We start from the raw sequence: 14776 nt of genomic DNA on the forward strand, positions 1-14776 counted from the left end.
ACATGTTCCTGGATTTAAAAAATGGAAGAGTTAAAATAACTAAAACCCCTCACTTATCTATGTGAATCTTCCATTGTCCTTCAGTTCCCTCCCCACCCACCCCACAGTATGGACAGTTCATTCCTTAGGATAGATAGATAGATAGATAGATAGATAGATAGATAGATAGATAGATAGATAGATAGATCTATAGATAGATAGATAGATAGATAGATAGATAGATAGATAGATAGATAGATAGATAGTTCATTCCTTAGGATAGATAGATAGACAGACTCCCAAATAAAACCAAGATAAAATAATCCCAGATTACAGGTGGCTATTATAATATGTCCAATCATGAAGTCCTCTCCTTTGTGCTCAGGCACAAAGCTGTAAAAATTCCCTCCTCCTTTCAAGAGATACTGATTACTATATCCACTGTCTTCTAATCATTGGATAAAAACAGAGCCTCCCCTTATTCATATGCCAGTGAATCTGGTTCCATTGTCACCTATCATCATTACCTTATAATTCAAGCCAGTTTTGGTCAGGTTTTTATCTAACATAAAACTTCCTGATGTTGGATAAAAACCTGACCAAAACCAGCTAGAATTATAAGGTAATGATGGTGTCTAGGTGCAATGAGACCCGATTCACTGGCATATGAACAGGGGGAGGCTCTGTTTTTATCCAATGAATAGCAGACAGTGGATCACCCTGCCTATTCTAGTACCCTTCCTTCTCCCTCCTGTGAATGGTGCAAGTTAACCATGTGGATTGCACAGCATGTGCTGTTTTTTGCAAGTTGTTTGGACGAGCAGGTTCTAGTGACAGCAGAAGAACTTTAAACATTTTTACGGTGAGAACTGCTGGCACAGAACCCACCCCAGACTTTTCCACAGGGAGCCATAGTGTTTCATGGTGCTCAGTGTTCCTCCTGGAAAAATCTGGGGCTTTTCAGCAGAATAGGAAAGCAGTTTCCTTTCCGGATGAATCTCTTGGTGAAGCTAAGGCCTTGGGAAAGCTGGAATCATGCTCCTGTCACCTTGCCCTAAAATCTGTTTGGAAAAAGAAAGAGTGCCCTGTTCGTGTTTCTACTCTTCTTTTTAAGGTCTCTAGGCTCTCCTTTGTGCTGTTTTTGTTTCCAGCAGAAATGCAACATCTATTGAGTACAGAAGTTATTTAAACTTTTCCAACATAATTAAAACACATTAGCCACACAACAACAATAGCCAGAGGACACAGCAGGAGTCACGAGTCAGGCTGGGAAGAATTGAGAGGCTTGTTTTGAAGAGACAACAAAGACAAACATCCCCCCAAACAGCCATTCAGAACTAGAGAGATGAAGCAATGCTTTGGCTGCCAGGGGACAGAAAGAAGAAGTTGCCTGACAAAAAGTGCCGCCTGGGAGCTTCATGAGCCTGGGAGCTTCATGAGCCTCAGGGGGAAAAAACACCGAACATTGAAGTGTTTGATTATTTCTGTAATATAAGGAAACAAGCAGCCAGAAAGAAGGTGAGAGGGTGGTTTAAAATGTTGTTTGAATGACTGAATGCTTGGGAACATATTTCTCCTTTTTTCAAATTACTTGGCTTCCCCCACCCCCCACCCGCCACTCCCTGCAAATAGCCTTGCTACAATCTGGATATAGTAATTGTATGGCCCATTTCCCCAGCTAAGGCAGTTTTCACCTTAGGAACTGCAACATTCCTGCAGCTAATAAACAGACCACACATCAAGGTAAGCATAGAAGTATAACCAGTCACAGTACACTCAAAGAATGAAAAGATTTGTTGTATATGCTTTTTTCTTTTTCATTATGGCTGGTTTTCTTTCAACTAAAACATCTCACAATTCTAAAAGTAACAGGCAAGGTCCTATTGATATATCCTCTCTATCTGTGGAAACAACAGTCTTAACATTTTACTTCCTTTGTAGTATTGTATGTATTTCAGAACATATAAAAACCTGGTCCTTCAGAGCTGAATCACTGTAATTTACTCATGCAGGTATGTATGCATTACCTCCTTTCAACATCATCAATATGTCTGGTTTTATTAGCAATGAACAGGGCCAACATCTGGGCCTTTCCATGGAATTGGAAAGTCAGACACCATCTCAGTGGCCCACAGCTAGCCTAAGTCCAAGGGCCTACAGGTATATGAGAAGTTTTGGGAGAAGGCAACACAGTCAAGAGATCCCTCCATTGCCACTGCCTTCTCCTACCTTCCTTTCCATCTGCAAATGGAATGTCCCTGTCCAAATATACAGGAACACTGGAAGAAACAACTTCTGGTGGTCGTGTAGCTCAACAAAGGCACATAACCACTAGTGCCAATAAACTCAATACCTGCTCAACACATTGTACAACCAAACAAAACCAAGCTGCATGAACAAGGGCTATTAAAAGTATAGGAGACTGTGCATGCAACAGGAGTGCAAGAGATACTGCTGTGTGTTGTGCAACAGGAGCTAGAGAACTACAGGTGAAACTCGGAAAATTAGAATATCGTGCAAAAGTCCATTAATTTCAGTAATGCAAATTAAAAGGTGAAACTGATATATGAGACAGACGCATTACATGCAAAGCGAGATAAGTCAAGCCTTAATTTGTTATAATTGTGATGATCATGGCGTACAGCTCATGAAAACCCCAAATCCACAATCTCAGAAAATTAGAATATTACATGGAACCAAGAAGACAAGGATTGAAGAATAGAACAATATCGGACCTCTGAAAAGTATAAGCATGCATATGTATTCAGTACTTGGTTTGGGCCCCTTTTGCAGCAATTACTGCCTCAATGCGGCGTGGCATGGATTCTATCAGCCTGTGGCACTGATGAGGTATTATGGAAGACCGGGGTGCTTCATTAGCGGCCTTCAGCAATTCTGCATTGTTTGGTCTCATGTCTCTCATTCTTCTCTTGGCAATGCCCCATAGATTCTCTATGGGGTCAGGTCAGGCGAGTTTGCTGGCCAATCAAGCACAGTACACTGTATACTTTTCAGAGGTCCGATATTGTTCTATTCTTCAATCCTTGTCTTCTTGGTTCCATGTAATATTCTAATTTTCTGAGATTGTGGATTTGGGGTTTTCATGAGCTGTACGCCATGATCATCACAATTATAACAAATTAAGGCTTGACTTATCTCGCTTTGCATGTAATGCGTCTGTCTCATATATCAGTTTCACCTTTTAATTTGCATTACTGAAATTAATGGACTTTTGCATGATATTCTAATTTTCCGAGTTTCACCTGTATGTATTACCACTAGTTCAGCATCTTGCAATATACTCTTTCGTCTGGAACAGAGGTATATTTCTTTGACTTTACATTAGGATCTCATACTAGTCCAACAGTATCTGAGATAGTGAAAAGGAACTCTGTATCCAAGCCACTAAGATTTTATATGTTCTTTGCATCCCTACATCATACAAAAACTGCTGATGCACTTACCTTGTCTTGGACTCTCCGACTCATATTTTGAGGTTGAGCACTTATGATATTCAAACAAATGCCATCTGGGCTCCAGAGCCAATTGTTTGCCCGAGCCGATCTTTCACAGTCTTTTTTCCTTGTGCACCTGATATAAATTATAAAAATTGAAGTTCTCTAAATAAATTAAAAATGTGAATCTGTACTTATTAATTTAAATCAACAGACTTCAAACATATGTGAACAGAGAGGGGGAAATGGCACCAATGTGCATTTTATATTTGATTTCTTTTTCTCCATTTATGTATTGTTCTGTATGACAGGATAATTACCTGTGAGCATTTTCAAACAACAACACTATATGTACAAATATTTACCTTGCATGTAATTTACTGTGTGCTAGCATATACTGTACATCTAACCTATTACTCAAGAAACATGTAATAGGAAACTAGACTAGCAATAAAGAAGTGCCTGTGGTTGGCCTGAATGTTTTGTTTTCATTAACACATGGCAGGGCTGGGAACAAACTGAAGAGCAGCTGCCAGTCATTGTTCTCATTAGTGTTTGGGAGTAATACTGAAGTTGTAGCTGCTGGTACAACTACAGAGTGGGCAAACAAAGACAGACTCCAAGTCCTTATCAAGAGATTCAAATGATGAACTCAAATTTTATAACTTATCAACTGCCAATATATGATAGACCAGGGCTTCTCAACGTGTGGGTCCCCAGATGTTATTGGACTTCAACTCCCATAATCCCCAGCCCCAGTGGCCTTTGGTTGGGAATTATGGGAGTTGAAGTCCAATTACATCTAGGGACCCACATGTTGAGAATCCCTGTGATAGACTGTGCAGTCAAGTGTCACTTGTATGGGCTCCCCATCTCATAGAATGTGGTTGCTCCAGCTCTGACTGTTTAGGAGAGGTAGGAAATTCCCACCCTGCTCAGAAGGATGATGGCCTCATCCTTCAATGGTGATACCACAAGCCGTACAATTTCTATCGCCTGGCACACAGACAGATCCAGCACGTTGCAGGAAAAAAGAGGCGGTGAAATATTACAATGGGATCATGATGAGGTAAAACAGAAATCAGCTAACCAGGGAAGGAGATGAGCCACATACAACACTTGTCAACCAAGCTCTCTGGCAAACATACTTAGATTCTTTTACATGCAAATTAATTTAACAATGAAAATGCTTGTTTTAGACAATCAGAGATGCTTATATCTCATAAGCTCCTTGTTAAGATTTTTTTAATGTATGCAAACATTATTGAAATTGTATGTTAAGTCTCTTGATTGATTCATGATTGATTGATTGATTAAGTGCCGTCAAGTCGGTGTTGACTCTTAGCGACCACATAGATAGATTCTCTCGAGGATGATCTGTCTTCAACTTGGCCTTAACGCTCTCTCAGTAGTGCATTCATTGCTGTCGTAATCGAGTCCATCCACCTTGCTGCTGGTCATCCTCTTCTTCTCTTTCCTTCAACTTTCCCCAGCATTATGGACTTCTCAAGGGAGCTGGATCTTCGCATAATGTGTCCGAAGTATGATAGTTTGAGCCTAGTCATTTGTGCCTCAAGTGAAAATTCTGGATTGATTTGTTCTATGATCCATTTGTTTGTTTTCCTGGCTGTCCATGGTATCCTCAAAAGTCTTATCCAGCGCTGAAGTTCAAAAGTGTCAATGCTTTTTCTATCTTGCTTCTTCAAAGTCCAGCTTTCAAAAGTGCAATAACTCCTTGGTTTTCTTATATGCTTTCATTTGAGGTAAAGAGAATGAAATGTATTACCAGTGATAGGTTGTATATTGGGTGGGATGAGGAGGCAGGTTGATAGATGAAAGGAAGAGACAGAAGTCTTATGAACGGGAGGGACAGAAGTCTTAGGAGACAGGCACTAGGTGTATATCATTATGAGGCAATACATGTGAACAAAAGAATGGAAAAAATCATCCATGTTTATGAGTAAAGATGGCGAGCAATGGACTTTGTAAGAAGCTGGCTATGTTTAAAATAGATTAATTAAATTAAATTATTATTAATTATTATTTATTCAATTTCTATACTGCCCTTCCAAAAATGGCTCAGGGCAGTTTACATAGAGAAATAAATAAATAAATAAATAAGATGGCTCCCTGTCCACAAAGGGCTCACAATCTAAAAAGAAACATGAGATAGACACCAGCAACAGTCACTGGAGGTACTGTGCTGGGGGTGGATAGGGCCAGTTACTCTCCCCCTGCTAAATAAAGAAAATCACCACATTAAAAGGTGCCTCTTTGCCAAGTTAGCAGGGGATGAATGTACATGCAATGGAGAGCTGCTCTGAATATCTGATGTTCTGCTAATTATTGAAAAGGTTGTTGGGTTACACATGCTGAAGTATATACAACAGCATTTTAAGTTCTTAATTCTTATTTTAAGCTTTGGAAGAACTAGGTTTTCAGAATTAAATGTCTATAATTTAAAACTTATTCTGTATTTTTCAACAGCCAGTGTGGTGTAGTGGTTAGAGTGTTGGACTAGGACTGTGGAGACCCGAGTTCAAACCCCCATTCAGCCATGAAACTAGCTGAGTGACTCTGGGCCAGTCACTTCTCTCTCAGCCTAGCCTACTTCACAGGGTTGTTGTGAGGAGAAACTTAAGTATGTAGTACACCACTCTGGGCTCCTTGGAGGAAGAGCGGGATATAAATGTAATAAATAAAATAAAATAACAGAAACCCCGCAGCACATACGTGTTTGAAAGTTTATTTTTGACACCTGCGGCACTTATGCTGATGCATCACTTACATGCGGTTTCCCCCCCTCCTCCCGTGGAATCCTTTCAAAACTATACATAAGCCTAGAGGCTGGTGAAGACAGCACCAGGCGGGCCGGCAAGAAGCACCTTTTAAGAATTAATCAGCGTTTAGGCAGTAGCTGCAAGCTCCCTCAAGCAGCCAGGCTGCAGCACTCTGCCTGGCATCCTAGGGGGGGCGGGGGGCGTGGCATCCTACTGGCATCCTAGGGGGGCGGGGGTGTGGCCCTGGCCTCTGTGCATTCTATTGCAGCTATTAGTGTCACCTGCAATAAATCTGTGTACGTTTAGCTGCGGCTTTTGCAGCGATGAGATGTTTCTGCTGCTTTTCCAAAATAAAAAATAAATAAAAATTCAGCCTTCTATCTTTAGTGAGGCATTTACATATGCAGCATTTCTACTTATATAAACAGCATTTCTACTGAAAGAATATGGTATATTTTAAAGGTCTAAAAGTAGTTCTCATATATTATCTCAGTAATTCTGAGACCAAGGATAAAACATACGTTGATTATCCCCGTTTTTATTATTATATTCAGTGTTTGCTGAGCAGTTCAGGAATAAGACAATGTAATCAATTATTATTTCCATATTGCTTTGAAGTGGTGAAAGGAAGGTCCTCAAACTGAAAAAGACTACAAGAACTGACCAGGACAGGGATGTTGGGATCGTGGTGGACAGCTCGTTGAAAGTGTTGACTCAATGTGCGGCAGCTGTGGAAAAGGCCAATTCCATGCTAGGGATCATTAGGAAGGGGATTGAAAATAAAACTGCTAATATTATAATGCTCTTATGCAAAACTATGGTGTGGCCACACCTGGAGTACTAGGTATAATTCTGCTCACCACATCTAAAAAAGTACATGGTAGAACTGGAAAAGGTGCAGAAGGGGGCAACCAAGATGATCAGGGGCCTAGAGCACCTTTCTTATGAGGCAAGGCTACAACACCAGGGGCTTTTTAGTTTAGAAAAAAGACAACTGCGGGGAGACATGATAAAGGTCTATAAAATCATGCATGGTGTGGAGAAAGTGGATAGAGAGAAATTCTTCTCCCTCTCTAGAACCAGGGGTCATCCCATGAAATTGATTGCCAGGAAATTTAGGACCAACAAACGGAAGCACCTTTTCACACAACAAATAATCAACTTGTGGAATTCTCTGCCACGAGATGTGGTGACAGACAACAACCTGGACGGCTTTAAGAAGGCTTTGGATAACTTCATGGAGAACAGGTCTATTATTGGCTACTAGTTGGAGGGCTAAAGGCCACCTCCAGCCTTAAAGGCAGGATGCCTCTGAGTACCAGTTGCAGGGGAGTAACAGCAGGAGAGTGGGCACGCCCTCAACTCCTGCCTGTGGCTTCCAGCAGCATCTGGTGGGCCACTGTGCGAAACAGGATGCTGGACTAGATGGGCCTTGGGCCTGATCCAGCAGGGCTGTTCTTATGTTCACTCCAGAATGCAGTTCACTATTATTATAAAATTATTAATTACTACTACTACTACTAAATACTAATAATACTAATACGAATAACAATAATAATAATAATGTTGAGGTTACCAATTACTATCAGAAGTCTTAGAGGAAAAAGATGAGGGGAATCCATTTTTTAAAACTATTTGACCATGTCTTCAAGTTTACATATTGCTAGCCTTTCATTCAAATTAAATTCTGTGGTTGGAGAAGATATGATACTGATGTATTTCAAGCCAGCTTTTTTTTTTTTTTGGCTTCATGTCAGGCTTTCAAGTAATTTTATTGAAATAGTGCAAGTGTTTGGAGATGAAAGTAGATCCCTGAAATCCATCTACTTCCTATAATTAAACAAACTCTTTGTGCCAATAACATGCACTTCATATCACAAAATCCCAGGTGCTTCTGCCATGGGGTTAATTAACCTAAAAGTCAGAAGCAGAGTTGTGTGACTTAGGCCCACTCCTACTTCCCTTACTTATTAAAGAAAATAAGCCTGGAGACATTCAAAATGCATGGCACAGCAGATTTTAAAGCTTACGCCTGAAGTATAATTTAGTTACCAAGGCTGATAAGTCAGCCTGTGTGTTTACTGTAGGAACCTACAGATGAAACTGGATCTTTAAATTCTATAATAAATTTACTCAGGGTGTGTGTATGTGTATTTCCAGAGAACCCCACAGGTCAGGGGCATAGGGACTATGGAGCAAGGGGGGAGGGGGCAAATGTCCCCCGGCCTCCAGGGCCTGGATGCCCCACCAAGGAATCCACCTGCCCTCAGCCAGGGGCACACCCCTGCCACCTCCTGCACTCAGTCAGTCAATGAAGCACTATCCATCTGGGAGCATGTGATGCTTCTCTTCTCCCCAGCAGCTGTTTCACTGAAACTCTGGCTGTGCTGTGGGGGAAAGTCCAGCCAGCCAACGTTTCAATGAAACGCTGACTGGGGATAGGAAATCCCAGGCACAGACACTGGGGTGGGGCCAATAATGAGGACAGGGCCCAGCAGCCCTGGCAGCAGTTCCTCAGTCAGCAGCTCATGGAATCACTGACTGGGATCTCCTTTACGAAGGCAGGGAAAAGAGTTCCAAGTCACAAACCGCTAACTGGAGAAGCTCTGCCAAGGCTGACAGGCCTGTCCTTGGCAATAGTTGTTTAAATTATGACAGAAAACAATTAAGAGCAAAGAGTCTGTTCATTGCTGAGTGTCACTTTGGAAGCATATATGTAGAGGAGATGTCTGGAGATTGTCACATTTTTGTTGACACCAAATACAATTTCCAGAAATGTGAATGCCAGTAGGACCATAGGGACATAGGAAGCTGCCTTATACTGAGTTAGACCATTGATCTGTGTAGCTCCCTATTGCCTACATTAACTGGTAGGGGGTTCTCCAAGGTTTCAGGCAGGAGTTTTTCCTAGACCTATCTGGTGACACACACAATTGAACCTGGGACCTTCTGCGTGCAAAGCAGATGCTCTACCACTAAGCTTACAGCCCCATTCCCAAAGGTGGCATACATGGGTCTCCTATCAGGCACTAACCATGCACAGCTTAAGCAAGGTGTCATGTTCCCTTAGACTATGCTCTGGGACAAAGTCCAACTATTAAACTTTGGGCATAGGGATTTAATTGCACCTCAAAAAAACCTTGGGATATTGTGTTTTTATGATGAAAAAAAATCGCACTAGGTAGTCCAGTTTATCCACATCACTTTTGGTGGTACGGTAGAACAATACATAGTGGGGCTTTTTCTACTCCCTCTCCTTATCATAGTATATGGTGGATAGCAGGATCATGACCTTAGCCTTCTTCACCATATAGATCATAATTCCTTTCAGCATACCAAACCCAAATATGGAGAACAGTGACTCCCTTGTATGATGTGTTCAGAACTCTGGAGATACATCTGATTGCGCCCACATAGGCCAAGTCATTCATTAGCATAGTTGTCACCCATTTTGAATGGGTAAAGAAGTTAGCCCTTACCACATTTCTTCTGGAGTACCCCTTTCAGGGTCAATTCAGTTTGCAAATAGGATCAGAAATAACCCGAGATAGGTAGTTTTGCAACCCAATTACTGGGATAAATTTACATCATCTATTGTTTGAAGTATATTTCTACCCCAGAGTATCTTTTTATTCATATAAAATAAATAGTAAATAATATCTTGCTATGCTTTGGATATGATCTGTAACCAAGTGCTGGTGACCATGTCTTAGAAGGGTAAAGTTGCTGAGCCATTAATTTGCAGGTATCTGCATGGGATTTACTGCTGGGTTGTAGAGCTGAACCCCATAATCTGCGGAGGTTCATTTCTCTGCACAAGTGCGGATAACGGAACCATGGATAATGGTCATTGAGACAATGGGACTCAGGGAGTTAGATACCTGGAGGAAAATGATGAAAAAACAGCAAAAAAAGCCCTAAAAACTGAGAATACAGTGCTTTACCGTGCTCTGCAGGTCTCCAGCAATGTCTCCCGAAAAGTCCAAAATATGGAATTTTCACGTGAGAAATCACATTTTAAAAAACCACAAATGAGCCAGCACAAAATGGCTCATTTCCTGAAAATTGTGATCGGAAATGACCTTGGAGATCATTTCCAGCCACACTGAACCCACGAATATATGAAATTAACCCTTTGCTTCGCCCTCCCCCACATATGCCAAGGTCGTGTGTCAATTACCTGATTGCAGGTATGTGGAACTGCAGATGTCGGGTTTGCCTGTATATGTACTCCATGTGGTAGTTTTTAAAATCTCAAAATTCAAATAAAAAAGAAACCTAAATTTCTTTTTCAAATGGATTTCCAAGGTCCAATTTTTCAATTTGAGAAGATACATTCAGGAATTTTTAGAGTTAACAAAACTAGAATAAGACTATCACCAGATAAATGCTAGATGTTCACAGCTGTGGATTTATAACTGCCATTTTAATGCAAATTATATACAAACTATTCAGACAACATATGTAAATTAGATTCTTTCCTGCTGCTCATTATATGTTTACACTTTGGTAATTGGATGAAAATTCTTTCCAGTTGTGGTATAAATACTTTGAAGAAATGATTTAACACTGTTAACATTGTGAAAAGAATTAACTTGCACAATATGATATACTCCTCTCAGCTGTAGACTTGAAATACTTACTTTCCCTCTGTTACACACCAGCCACAGTAAGGATCTCTGGCTTGAATACAGAGACCACAGGTTGAGTAACTATCACACTCCTGGACTGGCAAACGGAACACCTAATATGAAAAAAGCAACATGTATGGCTAAATAGCAGTAGCTTATATGCAGAAATTAAAAGAAAATCAATATGTTCACTTGTCGACAAGGAGCACCACTCTAGTTATTAGTAAAGTAACATTAAAATCAGTGAGAGAAATTAGTCATGACTAACCTAACTCCCATTAATTTCAGTTGGGCTGAGTCATGACTAACTGACACACACACACACACATTCATCAACTGATTTCTGGCAAATATATAATTTCATACTGAAGTTGAGTTCACTTAGTACCAGAGCGCTAAGTTGTTGGCACAGAAAACTGCTCTGTTGACAAATTCTGATAAGCTGGGTTAAAAGATACCATAAACTTTGAAGCTTCATTGCTGTCACCAAAACTCTGTTAAGATGTTGTACCTTGTTCGTGGTCATCACATATAAGTTCTCATGGAGAGCATCAAGGATGAGATCCTTCTTAATAGGTCTGTTTTTTTCAATAAGTACACTGCCATACTCCTTTGTAGAACGTGACACCAGAAACACCTGAAACACAAATTTTAACTGTTTTTCTTAGCGATTTCAAGAAGGAAATTTCATGCAATGAAACAAGGAAGTAAGCTGCATTGACCTGAAACTCATTTAGGCTAATAAATGTTTTGGTTTTTTTAAAATCAAAGACTTCAAGAAAGAATGTTTGCCATAACTAACACCAAATACTGGCCTTTCAAAATCTTATGTAAACTAGACTAAATTCTCATCTTCTATTTGGCCATCATTTTTGTCATGTTCTTACATGTGTAAGAGTGGAAATATGCTTCAAATTACAAAGGAATTATCAAATTTATCTGCAAGCTTAGTTAGTTTTGAAACTTCTTATCCTCTTTTTATTACAGATATTGATTAAGTTTAAGCTCCTGAACCATTATTATAATCTGAGAGCATCCTCCATCCTTTCAGTTTTTGGTTCAGCGCTGATATTGAGCTTGTTTTGATGTAATTGCCAAATTATGGACTCATGTGCTTCCTCTTCTCATTTGCACGCTGTGCCTCCTCCCTGATTCATTATTTTCAACAAATAATTTGCTTTTATATCCAAACTGCACAAACTGTAGTTTGCACAAATCTCAGTTTGCCTATAAACCAGAAACGGGAATCCTACTTCAATTTTCTGCTGGTAACCCTCTTCCTCCATCCGTTTGCATCACAGGGCTCAGTCATTTGCACAAAAACTAATCCTGGAGCCTTGGACACTTGCCTTCTTGGCAAACTATGGTTTCTACAAATCACAGTCTGCCAAGCTCAAGCATGAATGCCAAACTATGTTTGGTGCACTCCATGAAGTCATGGAATGAATTGGAGCACACAAGGGGAGGAGAGAGGAAAAGGCTCAAATTTGATGATCAAACATGACTTTGCTATTGCATCCAAACTGGCTTATAACATTCTAAATTAGGCGGTTGTGGGGGCGGAGCGAGGGGAGAAGTGGCTTGTTTCATTTAAATGTTTTTATTGCTTACATTTGTTTTTTATTCATTCAACTTTTTATTAATGTGGTATCACGAAGAGAGGTGCGCGGGAAGTCAACTTGTAATTGTGTTTATCATGATTATTATGGTTATTATTATTGTTAGCAGTTAATAAAAAATTTGAACCCAAAACTTTTTATTAATGTCATTCTTTTAAACTGATTTTACCTTTGCTTTTATTTTTTTTAAGTGTAGCATTCCAGTGTATAACTATTTTCCAGCCAGAGCTCCATTGGTTTTATCTTCCTTTCTCCTTTTTTGTTTTGTCAGAATTTTAATTATGTGTTGAAAAGGAGAAAAATCAGATGCTTTCTAGGGCTGTGTGAAATTTTGGTAGCCAAATCAACACACACAACTCTGGCTGCTTTGACTCAAATTGAAGTCCCAGCAAGTTAAAGGATAATCAAGATGAGAGAGGTTTCATTTGGCTGCATAGATCCAGCAACTTGTCCCTTACTTTGGCAACCCCCTGACCCCTAGTTTAGTTATCACACAGGAGACACATATTGTGCTCTGCAGGATCAAGGGAGCAGCTGTTACTGTGACACAGGATATTGTGGAATATCAGTTTTTTCTGGGGCTATAGTCTTGGGAAAGACTGAGAAAGACTACAGTTCCTAAAATCCTTGTCCTCATGGGCAGAAATGAAAAATGAAACAAAAATTACTTGTTCTGCTGCAAGTAATTTTAAATACAAAGCTACAGAAGCAGCTGCGCCCATGCTATTGAAAGCAGAACTTATATTAAAGATTGGGAGAGTGACAGGAAGGGGCTGAAGCTCCAGTCCAATTCACAGCAATCTTTTCAAATCAGACCAAAATGATTTGAACTCCCCACAAAGTGCCAAATCAAATTGGGGGCCTCGTCAAAGCTGCTTTGCACAGCCCTAATGCCTTTACTTGTGGAGGAACTCATACATGTTGTAAATGTTTGGCTCATTTATGCGTTGAATAAGACTTACGACCTTAGTTATACTTAATACCAAATGCAATAAATTGTAAGCATGCTATGTTTCTGTCAAACTAAGGGGCTTAGGCTTATCTGAATTTAAATTGACACTTGCAAATACAATTTAAATCTTTGAGGTTGAAGTTTATCTGAAGTCTTTAAGGTGAATTTTATCTTAATTTTGGACTGAAGGATGAGTTAAGAAGTATGTTTAAAAGCCTTAGTTTTATCATCTGTAGATATGCTTATGAATTGTAATGTTGAAATTGAATGCTTAGATTTATGTCATTATTACCAACTTGTGTCTTCAGCTGATTTATTATGCCATATTTTTCTATAAACAGAATTGCTTTTAAATTTAAAAAGTATATTACCTTTAGTATTCTACCATCTGATGTTCCAACAAATACCACGGTCTGCCCATTCTCTGCTGCAAATGTCACTGCTGTTAAATCTACACCCTCCTTCTTTAATACAGGTGTTGTAGACACTCCCTCTTTGCTTCCCAAAGGATATGGCAGATGTTCACCCCCACATGGAAAATTTTTGCTTGAACCCTATAATGAATGAAACAAGCAACAGAAAAACATTCAGACTGGTTGTTTTGGACTTGAAACTAGAACCGACTTGAAATCACTAATTCCCCCCATCAGTTATCAGCAATGTTAGTACCCCAACACTTTGACAATGTGTTGAATAATGTTCTTTTAAGGAAATGTTGAAGTTTCTCAATAGACAGTAACGCTATATGTGCTGCCATCTAACTCTATCTACCCAAATCAGACACACACTGTCTGATAGAGACAGTGTCACCTAAGATACAACTTAGAGACATGGGTTTTGCCCAGAGGTGTGAGTTTTGGGCGGTATAGAAATATGTTAAACAAACAAATAAACTTGAATGGGCCCCTGGTATTACTGTGAATGCCCATATATGATGCATGGTGTAAAGGCCAACATACCCCCCATTTTTAATGTTACCTTATTTACATGTCACTGTACACCACCCGGAGTCTTTGGAGTGGGCAGTATATTAAATGCTTTTAATAAAATAAATAAATAAATAAATAAATAAATAAATAAATACAAATTTTATTTAACATCTACATAAAACAGCTCGAGAGGTTATTTGAAGATTTGGGCTTTGGTGCCATCTATATGCAGATGATATCCAGCTCTATCTCACTATTTCATTGGATCCCAGGGATTTGATAGATGTTATATACCAGGGGCTGGAGGCAGTAATGGGCTAGATGTTAACTAACAAGCTGATACTTAATCCAGAGCACTTGCAGGTACTGGTGGACAGTGTGAGAGCTGACTAAGGATGGGGCTGCACTCTCTCTGAAAGAACAGGTATGCC

General features: G+C 39.7%; 1 protein-coding gene across 7 annotated transcripts in view; it reads right to left on the minus strand.

Moving 5' to 3' along the window:
* Positions 1-14776, minus strand: part of PLXNB2 (plexin B2) — a 467944-nt gene that overhangs the window by 98779 nt on the left and 354389 nt on the right. For all 7 annotated transcript variants that reach the window (XM_053253237.1, XM_053253239.1, XM_053253232.1 and 4 more), the window contains 4 exons: positions 13788-13970; positions 11357-11482; positions 10858-10958; positions 3444-3570 (listed from right to left, as the gene is read on the minus strand). In XM_053253237.1, coding sequence (XP_053109212.1) covers positions 3444-3570; positions 10858-10958; positions 11357-11482; positions 13788-13970 — 537 coding nt within the window. The remainder of the gene's footprint in view (positions 1-3443; positions 3571-10857; positions 10959-11356; positions 11483-13787; positions 13971-14776) is intronic.

Source organism: Hemicordylus capensis, chromosome 5 (genome assembly GCF_027244095.1).
Source record: "Hemicordylus capensis ecotype Gifberg chromosome 5, rHemCap1.1.pri, whole genome shotgun sequence".
NCBI classification, from domain to species: Eukaryota; Metazoa; Chordata; class Lepidosauria; order Squamata; family Cordylidae; genus Hemicordylus; species Hemicordylus capensis.